General features: G+C 37.5%; 1 protein-coding gene across 2 annotated transcripts; it reads left to right on the plus strand.

Annotated features, from left to right (window-relative positions):
* Window positions 1-262: 262 nt before the first annotated feature.
* Window positions 263-13,638, plus strand: ca12.L (carbonic anhydrase XII L homeolog). 2 transcript variants are annotated; one of them, XM_018250520.2, is made up of 10 exons: window positions 263-475; window positions 809-829; window positions 6,589-6,768; window positions 6,857-6,999; window positions 8,262-8,357; window positions 9,610-9,673; window positions 10,362-10,519; window positions 10,869-10,995; window positions 11,095-11,182; window positions 12,882-13,638. In XM_018250520.2, the coding sequence occupies exons 1-10, from the start codon at window positions 418-420 to the stop codon at window positions 12,955-12,957; spliced, it is 1,011 nt and encodes a 336-aa protein (XP_018106009.1). In that variant the 5' UTR covers window positions 263-417; the 3' UTR covers window positions 12,958-13,638.
* The last annotated feature ends 2,597 nt before the right edge of the window (window positions 13,639-16,235 follow it).

The following is a 16,235-nucleotide window of genomic DNA, read 5'->3' on the forward strand; positions in this document are numbered from 1 at the left end:
TCCTTTACGAAAGTTGCAACACAGAATATTTGTTCTTTTGTTATGAAGCAGTAGGTAAAAACTTTCCGAACTAAATGTTAGATTTAGAAACACTTTACGTCACCAGTATAGTTATTAATGTGGGATATATATTCTGTATATAACATTGCTATTAGGTAAACCAGAGCACAATAATAATTATTCTCCTTCCTAAATTCTCAGTAGCTCAGCTCCCAGGTGTAATCAGTCACCTGTGCTACTGGGTGGGGGTTTGTAGTGGGGAGGGGTCCTGGCTAGTCCCAAGTAACAGGTTGGGCTGTGTTATTGGTGCGGGGAGGATCTGGGCTGTCTCTTTGAAACTGAGCAGCTCGATGTGTTGCCTCTGTGTGTACCAGGGAAAACAAGAGGAGAACATTGTGATACAGTTTCACTAGAGCTATGTATCTTCTGTTTCTTGCTCTCTTAGCTCTACCATCTGGCCAGGCAGCCTCTCCAGGTAAGAGCCCATTTATATCACAAGTAACCTGTTGGAGCAATAGACTATGTGCTAATGTTCCCATGATAGCCAGTATTAAAGGGCTGCAAAGAAACACTTACTGTGCTAGTTATTTAGTTGCAAATTACTATTGACAAAAAGCCAGGTAGAAAACGACAGAAGTGTGCAGCTGATTGTTCTAGAGTAAGTTTTTAGGATATTGCATTTATAATCTATTTTCCAGACTCTTGCTCAGAATAAGGTTGTCAGCTGCCTCTAATAACATCTTTTTCTCTCTATATTTACCTGGACTCTTGGAATGGGGAATATTAAAAATATTTTTTTTTCTTACAGGTCACAGCTGGGGGTACTCTGGTAAGTGTGTAAAGATGCATTTTGTTGGGGAGGTGAAAGAGTGGAATAAGTAGTGTGTGATTTTGCCTATGTCTTAACTATACATGAGAAATATATGAATGAATTAAGGGATCAATGTGAACCAACTGTAGTGTATAAAGGTGTGTACCAGAGTGTATGTATGTGTGAATATACACAATCACATGAGTATTATTTTAAAGTTTGCTCTACTTTGGTCTTGTATAAAACAGCCACTTTTTTGCATTACAAATCCCATCTGAAAGATTATCATATGGGGGAATGTAATTAAAGTCACAAAGAGAAAAACAATTCACGCCAATAAGAATAAAAATCCACATCTCGCAATGTAATATTGTTCCTTAAACTGTTATTGCAAACTGTCTTCCACTGTCATATGTGGTTGCTAAACCGTTTCTGGGTTCGCAAAAGCTATAACTTTTTGCATTGTGAATAGTTTTCCCGTTACTGACTTATTGCATTCCCCAATAGATGTTAATGCATAAACACATTTGCCCAGATTCACTAAATGGTAGTAAGTAACTGCTTGTTTAGCACTTTTATATTCCAAATATCTGTGAGATTTTAAATGCCATATTTTCATGTTTGTGTATTATTGTATTGTTCACCTCTGTTATGTTTAGTGCACAGAGCTGCAGATAAGTAATGCTATGTAAGTAATTGCTATACATAGATACCTTTCACTGACTCTTTCAGTGTTAATATCACTTTAGGAGGAAACTACATCCAAAAGTGATTTTTATTCTAAGCAATTAGCTTAAAATATGTATTTTTAACGTTTTAACTAGTGGTACCTTTAATGCATTGCAGGTACCTGTCCTTTTTAAATTTCATAATCAGAATGTTCCAATAATCGAGTCGGGACTAATTGCAGTATCACCAAAAAAAAGTGTTTTAAAGGAATGATAATATAAAGTAGTTTTGCCTTGCACTGGTAAAAGCTGTGTGTTTGCTTCAGAAACATGTCTATAGTTTATATAAACAAGTTGCTGTGTAGCCATGGGGCAGCCATTCAAGCACAGGTTATACAGTAGATAACAGATACTTTCTGTATAATACAGAGCTAATCTGTTATCTGCTTCATATCCTGTGCCTTTTATTCAGCTTTGAATGGCTGCACAGTAACTTGTTTGTATTAACTATTGTTGTGCTTCTGGAGTAAAGATGCCAGTTTTACAAGTGCAGCACAATTGTACATTATATTTGCATTACCTTAAAACACTTATTTTTTGGTGTTACTGTTCCTTTAACAGAGGCCATTCTTTCTATGTTGCTGGTACCCACAAGATCACACTGAATGCAAGTGGGATACTAAATATAACGTTTCACCTATGTTGGTGGAACATGCAATATGGGAGCAGGTGCTGTGTTAAGCTTGTTGCAGTGGTGCAAATGGGAAGTGTTTTATCAATGGGCTGTATTATCTTTAGTTAATTGCAAACCCTTGTAGTCTGCGGCTTGCATTTACTGATGTATCTGATGGATTTACTGTGTGGTACCCTAGTATCCATGTATTGTCTCCGTTTTAATAGGGAATGGTCATTTAAAAGCAACACAACCTGCTTTCAACAAAGTAGCATTTTCTATGAAAATGTAACACTTGTGGTCATATACCCAATGCATTAAGTTTATTAAAAGGAGGCCCCCTACACTGCTAAAGTTTGTGCACCCCACTTGCAGCTAAACATTCATGTCACACTTAATATTGACAAATAGCACATTATTCGCACAAGTATCTGCACCAGTGGGAGTTACAGCCTGATCAATTAGAGATACATGTTGGGTTGCTGTGATCTGCTGGTAGAGCTTAATACAGGTATAGGATCCATTATCCAGAAACCCGTTATCCAGAAAGCTCCAAATTAACAGATCATATTCCCATAGACTCCATTTTATCAATAATCCAAAACATTTTTTGACAAATTTCCTTTTTTCTCTGTAATAATAAAACTGTACCTTGTACTTTTTATATAAAGATATAATTAATTCTTATTGGAAGCAAAAGAAGCCTATTGAGTTTATTTCATGTTTTAAAGGTTTTTAGTAGACCTAAGGTTTGAATTTCCAAGTTAGGCAAAGATCCATTATTTTAAAAACCCCAGGTCCCGAACATTCTGGATAACTGGCCCCATACCTGTATACCACCTTTAGTTTTATAGTCTAATAAATAATTGGACAAGAACAGGTTGGTGCAGGATTATGCCTCTGGTTAATCATTGTGCCGGCCTTATTTTGTTTAAACATAGGCAGCTGATTCATAGTAAATGTATCAGAACGTATTCCAATTCATAGCGAAGTTCATTTGGCATGTTTAGTATACTTTGAATGTGATTTGATGACTATATACCACCAAGACCACATCTAATGATACTCCAACTAATGGTGCAGTCCTAAAGTTTAGGTTTTCCATATCCAAAAAATTTAGAGAGCTGTCCAAATATCTTGGCACAAATGCATAAATTGGTAGTGATTTTAGAAGATGTAAGTGACACATACTTGTACTGGTGTGTGCCAGTATTCTTCACTTCTTGCTAAACAAGTCCCAATAAAATATCAAATATCTGTGGGTCACAAGGAAAGTCTATAAAAACCCAATAAGCTAGTTGAAAATATATAAGTACTGCTTGCCTGATTAAAGTCCTTCCATTCTAGCATTGTTTGTTTTATCTAATAGAAAAATAGGAATTCCTGTGTTTATGGCGATCTTGTAATCATTGCAAATTTAATACATTTAAATGAAACCTAATGTTTTTAGCATCCGGCAAGCAAGGTACTAGTTTGTTTCTGGAAAGAACTGACCAGTGTCAGAGCTAGGCAGTTCTCTAAGTACAGTTCACATGATAGTAACGGTTATAGACCCACAGCACTGACCTTCTTAAGTTCACATTGTTTATAAGTTCCTGACTGATCATACCTGAAAATCTTCATTTTTTTCCCACTTTTTTTTGTTACAAGTATTTGTTTCCTTGATGTATTCTAACAGTTTGTTGTAAAATGAACCTTTGAACGTGGGTATATTGTTGCCTATAAAAGTTATATATTACACTACACGGGGGGGGGGTTATCTTGTATTCAAATCACATTCATAACATAGTTACATAGTAAAACCTTGCTTGCAGGCTGTGTACACGTATATATTTATTGCTATCTTTCCATATTGTCTTTTTTCGCGGGAGGATTTGCCTAGTTGTCTTGGTATTATTTTTTTTTTTCTGTTGGTTATAAGAATTTTTAAATTAATAGTAGTGCCATAGGCTTTTTTTTTTTTTTTTTTTAATTGACCCATGCAATAAGCAGGTCTTTGGAAGATTACAGTGATGCTAAAACCTCAGTGGATTTGACTGCCTCCAGAAGTCCAGATATGTTCAATATGCTGTAAAACAGATTTACTTTACTTTTAAAACTTTGGAAAGATGATCTGCCACACTAACATACATGTATACTGCCTATCAATTAGGGCTTCACTGGGCTCCTTTGCATTTAATCTCACCAAAATCTTATGCATTTTAATGCAGCTGTCAGTCTGGGATTATTTTTTTTGGGGGGAGGGGGGATACCTCTCTCCTTAATCTGAACAATGTTGCTAACTTTAATGTTGAATAAACTACCATAGTGTTTCCTAAACATTCTCTTCTTGTTACTTAAAGGGGTGGTGCACCTTTACGTTAACTTTTAGTACGTTCTAGAACAGTCAAATCGAAGCAACTTTTCAATTGGTCTTTCAACTGACCCCATTTAAAAAAACAAATGCTCTATAAGGCTACTTTTTGCTACTTTTTCTATTCAGGGCCTCTCCTCCTATTCATATTCCAGTCTCTCATTCAAACCACCGACTGGTTGCTAGAGTAATTTGTACTTTAGCAACCAGATTGCTGAACTTGCAAACCGGAGAGCTGCAAAATAAAATATCTTAAATCCACAAACAATGAAAACCAATTGCAAATTGGCTCTGAATATCACTTTCTACATCATAATAAAAGTTAATTCAAAAGGTGAACAACCCCTTTAATACTAAATCTTGTTGACAGATCATAGCTGGCATATTGAATATATTTATGCCACAATATTGATGAGCATGTAATACAAACAAAAAAGTTTGTCAAATAGCCCTATATATTCGGAAATGGCCGAAAAGCATCTTGGCAAAAAAAAAGAAAAATTATTGTTGCAGTTTAGTTTAAAATAAATAGTTTTTTTATTTTATTGAATTTAAAGGATATCATTTTTTCACTCGGCTTCAGATTTACAGTATAACCCTAAATATGAAAGAATGGTGTATATATATCTACCTTTCAGGCCTATCTATGCCAGCAGACCACCAATCTTTTTTTGCACAACTGACCAGTTTCAAGCAAGACTGGGGGTTGGATTTAGATTCGTGGGTGCATTTCAGGCTTATCCGTATGAAATCAGCGGAAAGCTTCCTGAGCTGGGATTGCAGGTGATTATGGCCTTTTTCATTGCTTTTGCAGCTATTTGGGTATACAGTGCGGATCGAGCTGACACGTCGCCATGCAATTAAACGCATGTGACGTGTCGGATGTCCTGAAGATACAGGAAGTGAAGGAGAAATCGCAAGTAAGAACTACATTTATCCGACTGATGAAGATGCAGCATTTTCATGCGACAGTCGGATAAATGTAGTTCTTACCTGTGATTTCTGCTTCACTTCCTGTGTCTTTAGGACATCTGACACGTCGCATGCGCTTCATCGCATGGCAACGTGTCGGCTCCAGCCGCACCGTCGAGTTCTACCCTTATAGACTACAGCTGGGACCAGAGGCGGCCCAGTTCCATGTGACCTGTCACCGGTCCGTAGCCCGGTGGTTGCAGACCCCTGATCTATGCAACATGGGAGAATCTAACATATTACCTATCTATGCCAAAGGGAGCCTCTGTAAAACATAATCACTTCTAGGGATGGGTGAATTTTTTTGCCTCGTTTCGCAGAAAAAATTACGCCCATGGACTTGTATGGCGGCGTGCGTCAAAAAAAAGACGCGTGTCAAAACAATTTCGCCGTGTGACAATTTTTTTTGACGCCCATACACTTTAATGGGCGTCAACGAAACGGGTCAAATTCGCCCATCCCTAATCACTTCCCATACAAGCATTCTTAAACCATGCAATGTTTGAAATACAAATATAGTATTATTACAAACGGGGATGCATAGATATGCTTATGTGCAGATTTGTGATTTATAAATGCAACACAGAATATTTTAATGAAATGATTTGTTTTCCAAAGAATTGCTTTAGTTTCATGCTCTTGAGAATGCCATTCATAATAGGACAGTGGAGCCTTTGTCACAAACAAACTGCTTGTTCTCTATGATCTACAGTAAAAGATACTTAATTTGTTAATAGACGTACGCAATTTCAACTTTCTAGCTATCTACTTTAAATAAGTACAAATATCCCTTATGCATTAGCCATCACTGAACGTTCATGTGATTTTGTTTAGAAAATACACTTGGTTCCCTTCTACTAAAATTGAGTCAGGTTAATGATATTGGTGGAATGGGTGGTAGCAGGTCCGGACTGAGAATTAAAATAGGCCCTGGCATTTTAGGTACACAGAGGCCCAATCAGCCCACACACAGGCCCAAACAGCCCTCACCAGCCCACTAAATACCGACTTTCTATGGGACCTTATAGCAGCCCCTCTGGCATTTGCCAGAACCCACAGATTGCCAGTCCGGGCCTGGGTATACCATGCATCACTCTGTTCTTCCTAACAGGATCCAAAGGTGAGGAAAGCTGGCCAAAAAACTATGAATTCTGTGGTGGAGTCTATCAATCACCTGTTGATTTTCACCAAAATATCCTACAATATGATTCCACGCTGCAGCCTATTAAACTGAGTGGCTATAACGTGTCCTCTACAGACTCTTTCACACTGTCCAACAATGGACACACAGGTAGGAGGCTGTTTCTGGCATCAGTACATAGCTGTATTGTCTCTATTCCCACCTACAAACTGTCTGTATTATATTATTTTTTTTTTAGTACAAATGTCACTGGTTCCCACCATGAAAATAGAAATCGAGCCTTTTCACTATACTGCCTCCCAACTTCATTTGCACTGGGGACAAAAAAGCACTCCAAAAGGATCTGAACACTGCATTGAAGGCAAAAGATTTGCAGGAGAGGTAATTTAAAACCCAAAAATGTAAGACGTTTTTGTGGTGGGGGGGAGCGAGTGAGTGCATGACTGTGTTTGTGAGAGAGCTTGTTTTCCCATTGTGTAAAGCTGATATGATACCAATACAGTTATGTGAAAAAGTACAAAAAAATCATACCCCATGGCAAGACTTTTTCAACATACAGATATTTGCTATTCATTTTGATAATTATAGGTATTATAACATATTTTGCACCATTTAGTCCACAGTGTAAAGTTGCATGTGGAAAAAGAACAATCCTACATATATCCCTAGTTCAAATACCTAAAATTAGAAAGCGGTGCACCAGATTAGGTGCAAATGCAATTGGCCAAGATCTTGGAGGAACCTGTCTTTTAAACCTCAGACATTACATTGTTTGTTCTTTGATGTTGGTGTGTGGTATCACCATGGCGAGATTGAAAGATAAAAAGCTTGATAAAAGGCCACATGGCCTGAAACGTTACTGTGATGCCCAAAAGCAAAAAATAAAGGATTTTAATAAGACAAAGTATGGTGCTGTTTCCTAGATTGAAAGAGCTCTGTGTAACCTTTAGGGGGAAAAAAGAAGGTTAAAGGTGTCTGGGAACTGCCAACTTGCCCAGGCTAGGTGGGCCCACCAAGTTCAGTTGAAGAGCAGAATTAAATATGCTGAAATTAAGACTCCAAGAACTTAAGAATTTTTATTATAGGACCTCCAGCTAGCCCTCACCAAATGCATGTATTTGTTATCAGTGGCTGCACAAATTATATCTACAAGGTATGTGTGTTTGCTGTTTGCTCATATACCTTAAAACAAAGTCCAGGACTTCTGGAACATTTTGCTCTGGACAGAGGAGGCAAAGATAGTTATTTGGACACACTACCAGAAGACATGTTTAGTGAAAGGCAAAGATATTTAATCATAAGAACATGATGCCAACTGTACAGCATAGTGGTGGAAATGTTATGGTTTGGGGCTGTATTACAGTATGTACGGTGTGTATGTATATGTATATATGTGTGTGTGTATATGTACAGTATCTACCATATCCAGTTCAACAGGCCATGTCTATTTAAGTTTTTATGGGTTTGCTACATTAATGGTTTTCCGGCTTATAAAGCCAAATACCTAATATCGTGTTCTGTCAGGAACAGTCCGGTGGCATATGGCATTAAGTATTTTCTGCAATGCTGGCAGAGAAGTTATTCAGGGTGTAAGTGTCCATCCATTTTTCCCCTCATGCTCAGTATAATCCTGTCTTTTTCAGGTGCATGTTGTCCACTACAATTCAGATAAGTACGCTGACCTCTCCACTGCCATGAAGGAATCGGATGGACTGGCAGTACTGGGAATTCTGATAGAGGTAAAATGATGTCATGAAAAATACACTGAATATCCTTTGTGCTGTGTTACCTTAAATATGACCCATGCAGTGCTGAATTAACTTGAACAGTATTTTATTCTTCATACAATACCATGCATAGTATTGACAAGAGCTCAAGGGTGCATACTAGCTTGTGGCTTTGTCTTAAGTATAACAGAATATTTTGTGTTTTACCTTAAAGTACTTGTCGGAAAATCCTTTATCCAGAAGGCTATCCTCCACAGATTACATTTTGGTTGTAAAACAATTCTATTGGGTTGATGTTTAAATTATTTTTTAGCAGATTTAAGGTTTAAAGAAAAGGATCCCTTATAGGAGAAGGAATACCATTTTCTACTTGGGGGTGTCAAAAGTAAGGCACCCCCAAGTGACTACTTTTACTTACCTGACACCCTAGGTCGGTGCTCCTATCAGCGGAACCGTCCCGGGGTTCTTCTAGTGAGCACCACAGAGCGTCCTCTTCCTGCTTCTTCGGGTCTTCTCACGGCTGTGAATGCGCAGGAGAGCAAAAGGCCAAACTTTAACGAAAAAGCCGGCCATTTCTCTCTACTGTGCATGCGTCTGCCCTGGGAAATTTAAAAACTGAAGAAGCAGGAAGAGGTTCAATCTGTGGTGCTCGCTAGAAGAACCCGTGGCAGTTGTGGTTTTCTGCTGAAAGGGTGTCGGGTAAGTACAATTTTGAGGAAGGGATCATGCTCTACTTCATTCACAGACAAATATGGTATGAGACTTACACTGAGGTCTGCCCAAGGGCTTTCTTTTCAGTTGAACACTATACCAGGCTGCTAGCAACATAATCTCTAATCCATGGGGAGGCTAAGAGTACTCATATTTGAATATTACTAGTAGATAACCATCTGATATCCCTTTGCCAGTGAAAGCTTACTTACCTTCTACACGGCTTGCCTACACCTCTTTCTCGCATAAATATAATTAAAACTGAAAGACCTAGACTGAGGATAATTGGCTAAGCTACTTCTGTAGCAAAAATAAAATGTGTGACCAGTGATGCATTCTTTTATAATCCTACTCTTAACAGCAATCTGTAGCAGAGCAAATTTTTCATGCGGCATGCCTACCCACTAGTGGGCAAAAATACTGTTGAGTATCTTTGCCCACCATCAATCTAAAAACAAGTGATTGAGGGCATCTAGGATCTGTAGCATATTATACAATGCAAGGTACTGTTGTTCATGGTCCCCTTCATGATACATGTTCTATTTCTCCTTAGGTTGGCTCTTTCAATCCAACATTTGAAAAAATTATCTCTCAGATTCAAAATATCAGATTCAAAAGTAAGTTTCTGTTTCTAGAGACCATAGGACTGTTTATTATAATCTCTTGTCCTTCAACTGAGGGCTATTATGCATTGCTGAACTTGCTATAAGAAATAGGTTTCATGTTGCAGAACCTCTATTGGTCTAGTTACCAAAGGTGATTCTTTGCATGTTCTACAATAGAATCTTCCTGCAGACACCTAAGGTCAGGGCACACGCTCCAATTCAGGGAGATTAGTCGCCCGGTGACAAATCTCCTCCTTTTCGGGTCGACCTCCTTTTCGGGTCGACTTATCTCCCTGAACTGCCTCCCGCCAGCTAGAATGTAAATCGCCGGTGGGATGGCACTTGGGAGTGCTTTGTTTTCTGAAGTCGCCTGAAGTTTCCTCGTGAGGCGACTTTGGAAAACATTCTAGCTGGCGGGAGGCAGTTCGGGAGATTAGTCGCTCGAAGAAGAGATTTGTTGCCGGGCGACTAATCCCCCTGAATCTGAGCGTGTGCCCTGACCCTAAACAGTCACTGGGCATTCTGCAAATGGGCTGCTCCAAATTGCATGTCCTTCTGATTTTTAGACCTGTTTCAGGGTACTGGAGGTTACTCCTTTTAATAACTAATTTAGCATACCTGTAGTACTTTTCTGAACAAAAGTGATTGTCTTTAGAACCAGCTAAAACATCTCTTTCACGGCTTGTCTGATCCCATATAGACCAAAAAATTCAGATTGCAGGATTTGGTGTACGAGAACTTCTCCCTGAGAGACTTGATGAGTATTACCGTTACGAGGGCTCTCTAACAACCCCACCTTGTTACCCAAGTGTGCTGTGGACTGTCTTCCGGAATCCTGTGATTATATCTGAGGAGCAAGTGAGTGGAAGAACTTCTAGCTGCACTTTGTGCATTGCATGTATCTAGGCATTTCTGTATTGTCAACATTAAAAAAGTTTGAGGCTTCGGCAACACAAGCCCTTTTTATGTATTCTAGGAAAGAATGTAACTCTTTCTATGGTATCAAAGGAAATCTGAGCCCTCACCAGCTCTTCTTAGCATTACTTATACTGAATAGAAAGCTTCATATAAGGATTCAAAAAAAAAAAATTTATTAAAAAAACCATGTAGTATTTTTAAACCGCGTGTAATTACTTATGCTATGATAAAGTTGTGCAAATAATCTGCATCATGCTTTTAAGGAATGTCTCAATTCTCTGATTTTCAGCTGATCGCCCTGGAGACTGCCTTATACTGCACTGATAGCAATAGCTCTGAACCAGTGGAGATGACCAATAACTACAGACAATTGCAGTCACATGGAGAGAGACTGGTGTCTGTCTCTTTTCGCGAAGGTGGGTGAAGTGGGCATGGAGTTTCTGGTACCAGGGCTTGTAAGACAATGTACAACCCTTGTCTGCAAAGAGTCTGACATACTTATTTGTGTCCTGTAGGTTTGGTTCTCACAATTGCATTAGCCTGTTTGCTTGCAGTACTGGTGATTATGGCATTTACGTGCTTGCTGATTCGTACAAAGAGAAGGTAAGATAGAACTTAATTAGCTTTGGAATAGTCCTCAAAATCCCTATGTTTTGTTCCATACAAAATGTATAATGGCTGTGGAGATACCAAGATATTGCTGCCAGGCAAATAGGAACCACCCTTTAAGAGATGTGGTGGTTGTTGTTAAACAGTGAGGACCACCTTCTGAACTCCACATTGACTATGGTGCTTTAGAAATGTTATAACCATAGATCTGTGGCTACATTGTCCTGTTTTTGAAAATCTATGCATTTGAAAAGTAAGGCCATGGAATGTACATGTATTGAATACCTGTGTGTGGCAATTACAGATATTTATACTTTATGGTGTCTCACTCTCCATGTTAAAAACCTATTGCTGCTATGGAGAGAATAGCAATAAAATGTAAGTGTTTTATTTGTATGGGTCCGTGAAATACTAGAAAGTCTAATATTTAAAAACATACAAAAAAACACTGACCAAATGATAAGATGCTTAGGACAGGTCCATATATAATATACTGACAAGTAAAGACAAAAGTGATGTTACACTACACTACTAGACCAAGGCTCCCCTAAAACATCTAGTAATGAGATTACAGAACATCTGAAGGCCTATGGTAGACAATAAGGAATTGTATGGCAGTCTCAGGCAACAGTTTACAAAATCAAGTCCAAAGATATATTCCAAAACATTCTTTCAAAGTTTAAAAAAAAAAAAATTCTTTATTTAGCATAAATATTAAAAAGTAGGCATACAGACCAACTGATGCTCCGCCTTACGCGTTTCGTGCCCACCGGCACTTATTCATAGGCATTACTGTTATTCGATTTGGTCACAAAATTTATACCCCAGGAGATCCCTCGCCAAACATTAAAACCAATCACGTGTTGCCACCTCACGTCTACTCTTAAAGCAACATACACATATTCCTCAATTTGGTCATATTAACATTATTTTTCTGCCTATACTCTGTAACATCACAACATTTCGATTCAAATAATTTTGCATAGCAATCACTGCCATATAGTCTAGGTCAGGTTTTATTTCCTAATAATATAATATAATAATTCTCTTTTTGCTAAAAGCCCTGCCCATACCCGTTTGCCACTTGGTTTAAACTACGAATTTGATGTAACATGCTTAAATTATGGCAGTGATTGCTATGCCAAATTGTTTGAATCGGGTACCCTAATATATCTATTGTAAAAATGTTGTGATGTTAGAGTATAGGCAGAAAAATAATGTTAATATGACCAAATTGAGGAGTATGTGTATGTTGCTTTAAGAGTAGATGTGAGGTGGCAACACATGATTGGTTTTAATGTTTGGGGAGGGATATCCTGGGGTATAAATTTTTTGACCAAATGTAACAACAGTAATGCCTATGAATAAGTGCCGGTGGGCACAAACGTGTAAGGCAGAGCATCAATTGGTCTGTATGCCTACTTAATATTTATGCTAAATAAAGAATATTTTTTTTAAACTTTGAAAGGATGTTTTGGAATTTATCTTTGGACTTGATATAGGTGCCCTTTTGAGCTGGGGGCTATATTCCAATGCTTTTGGCCCTTTTTTGACAGGCCTTTATAGACTGCAGCAGGTGGTCAGTAATTTTGGATGTATATAACAGTTTACAAAAGTCTGTATTGAATTTGCTAAAAATGTTGGCGCTCTGTAGGACTGACCTTTCTAACACAAATCCATGTTGTTACAGCAGCAGAAAGCCCAGTGATAACAGGAATGTTGCATACACAGTAGCTGCCGGTGTGGAAGAAAACACCTCCAAGGTGTGACGCGATTCAGACTTCAGATGGGCCTGTGGTGAAAGGCTTGTGACTACGTTTTCTAATGTGCACACAAAAGCACAAATGGCTTCCCTTTTCAACCAACAATGCAGGATCTGAAATAAGATCATTAGAACCTGGATTGCTTCTGTGACAAAATTCAGAGGGTGATGGAGAAAGTTGGCAAACCGGGGTCGGATGGCTTGGATAATGAATTCTAGTTGACTTTTTTTTTAATTTTAGAATAATGTAAAATATTATGACTTTAAGCATGGCTTACAGCAGGATTATATGGATCGTTCACCTCTTTTCTCCAATTGTCAACTGTTGGATGGACATGGATGTATGTCCCAAGGAACAAGTCAGACATGAACCAATTTGACAAGCAAATGCCTGATGCTGACAGTTGGAGCTTTGAAATCGGGGAGGGTGGGCTGTGTGTTATAGTCTAAAATATACAGGCTCATATTAAGTCACTTCTGGAAGGAGCTTGTCTGATATAGTAGTTTGGTTTCACCTGACCATGTATAACTTACCATAGAGAGCAGTATTCCATGAGTGTATTTTAAGCAACCTATATATTAATAATTAAGATAATTGTATGTGTATATATACACAAATCATTTAGAACGTTTTTTCATTAATTTGAATACGGTTTGTTGAAAGACTCAAATAAATTATCTTTTGAAATGTTGTTTCATCTAAATCCTACAGTCACGCTATATATTATTGCAGGAAATAAAATACATTTGTATTGTTCCAGCCTGAAGAATCTAAGCCATAAAATCATTTGCATGGGTGATAGCTGGCAGTTCATGATTTAGGCTGTATACACATTATCTCCGTAGGAACTGGCCCCCTAAAGCTTGTGGGGGCTGACGTGTTTCTTACATTCACTAAAATAAGTCATGGTCGCCTATTCTTGAAGCCCCATGCATTTGCTGGGTCTCTAAGCATTTCTCTTTGGCTATGGCTGCCATCTCCATAAAAGCCTGCAACATTGAGTTATAAAACAGCCCTGCAAAATATAACCTTTTGGAGATACAAATAAAATAATCCGTGGCCAGGAAACCAGCCAGGGACTGAAGCTAAAGTAAATATGTAATTTACTAATGTTTTGTCCCTGGCCCACCCACTTAAGAGACTTAAAGGGGCCTATTTACAATCATTTGGACATGCCTTTTTTTTTTTTTTAAAAAAAAAAATTTTTCTCTAAAACCCTAACAATTTGAAAAATTAAACTAAGTAATGGCAGTCAAGGTCCCATAGAAGTCGGTGGGAACTGTGCCGATAGTATTGGACTTTTCAGACTTAGTGGTTTTTGGATTTTTCTTGTTTTTCACTTGTAATTGCCCAAATATCTTGAGGTTTTAAGTTTTTTTTTTTCTTTGGATCGTTCACTTTTTTTTTTAAAATTTGGATCTTTAAATAACTCATGGTTTTAGAGAGTTTAATAAATGGGCCGCTAAGTATATTACTGGATTCTTATCCAATCAACTCTCCACACAACACTCCTTCCATCTACATTGCCACCACCACGGGTTCCGGGCCATTTTAATTTTTTTAAAGGTGGTAACTCAATTCACAGGTAAAAGATCAACTTGAATAGTTTCATTGTGCCCTACATTTAGCCCATAGAGCCGACATCCCGTTCATTTCAATTTCATGCATGTATCTATATGATAGGATTGAATCGATTCTGTGATCTGGTTCAGTTGAATCCTAGTATGTATTGGAAGATTCAAATGTGGTTAAATCCTAACAGTTTAGCTAAGTCAAACTCCTGATTTTAAAGCCATGGACAACAGAATGCAATAAGTCTTTGCTCACAATTGATGCAATTTTATTTATCCCAAATGTGACTAATCAAATAAAAAGTTTGAGAGAGAAGGGCAATGGCTATGAGTGCTGATGCACAGTTCACAGCTGCTCCATCTCGATCAGCACTTTGATTTTGCTGAATATTATTTACAATGGGGAGGGATCTTATAACTTAACATGAAGAGGAAGAAGAGTGTCATGGTGTTACTGGTACGTTTTTAAGTAAAGAAAAAAAAAAAAAAAATTGAGGCTTTAGTTTTCTGTTCATCCCATACACCTTATGTGACTAAATTTGTTTCACCACAGCTTTACCAGACACAGCTCAAAATTCCTGTTCAATACTTTATATTTGGGTTACAATACTTAAATGTCTGATTTGATGTTTCTTTCTAATAAGACAATAAAACTTATTTACTATGCGTAAATGCTTGGTCTGGTGGAAAATAGAAAACACACCAGTAACATAATAGTATGAAAATGCTGTCTTTAATGAACAGCATATTCTATTCTAGTGCTCCATCTTCTGGCAAGTTAAGAGAACTACCCATTATCACGTTATGGCAATAATGAAATTATAAAAGTCATAGATATATATAATTAAACTTGCTCAACGGTGACGTGGTGAGAAATATATTTTGTACACAGATGAATATGACAGTGTTTGGCGACATTTCTTATGGGGGATTAAAGTATTTAAGTAAGCACTGATTCACTTGCAAACTTAATAAAGGCCCTAACGTGGGCCAAAATGTTGGATATGCATTTATAATACATTTTTGTTTGGTGAAACATGGTTACACAAAATATTCTGGACTCTGATATTCAGCTTGATAGATTGACTACGTTCCAAGCTGATAGGCTGGGCTGTGTGGTAAAAGTCATGGAGGAGATATATATATATATATATATATATATATATATATATATATATATATATATATATATATATATATATATATATATATATATATATATATATATATATATATATATATATATATATTTAAATATCCCAATCTGGTGCACTCAAAACCTAACTGGCATCAACCTGGGTGCTGGTAAAAAGGGTTTAATGCATAAACATAACAAAAAAACACACTAAGTGGTTTATTTTCAACGTTTCGGCATCAACACTTGTGCTGTCTTCAGGAAGGTGCACCTTCCTCAATTTCCACAGCCCTCCATCATTCTTTCACATTTGGACAGCAAGAATTCTTATGTACGAATACCGTTTATTGATTTTAGTTCTGCTTTTTATATAATCATTCCACAGAAGTTGATCATTAAGCTTAAAGAACTTGGTTTAACTATATCCTTGTGCAACTGAATTTTATTGAGCACTGGTTCGCCCCCAGTGTTGTGTGCTCCCGCCTTAACTTTTAACATTAAAGACACAGGACTGTGTTGCTCAGTTCTGTTCATACTACATTTGCTGATAAAATGACTGATTGGTCTGATTAACGATA

This window comes from Xenopus laevis, chromosome 3L (genome assembly GCF_017654675.1).
Source record: "Xenopus laevis strain J_2021 chromosome 3L, Xenopus_laevis_v10.1, whole genome shotgun sequence".
Classification (NCBI taxonomy): Eukaryota; Metazoa; Chordata; class Amphibia; order Anura; family Pipidae; genus Xenopus; species Xenopus laevis.

Coding starts and splice junctions, on each gene's coding strand:
- ca12.L (XM_018250520.2), top strand. CDS start 418: ATGTATCTTCTGTTTCTTGCTCTCTTAGCTCTACCATCTGGCCAGGCA. Junction 8,358..9,609: donor TACTGGGAATTCTGATAGAG/GTAAAATGATGT, acceptor ATTTCTCCTTAG/GTTGGCTCTTTCAATCCAAC. Junction 11,183..12,881: donor CTGATTCGTACAAAGAGAAG/GTAAGATAGAAC, acceptor TTGTTACAGCAG/CAGAAAGCCCAGTGATAACA.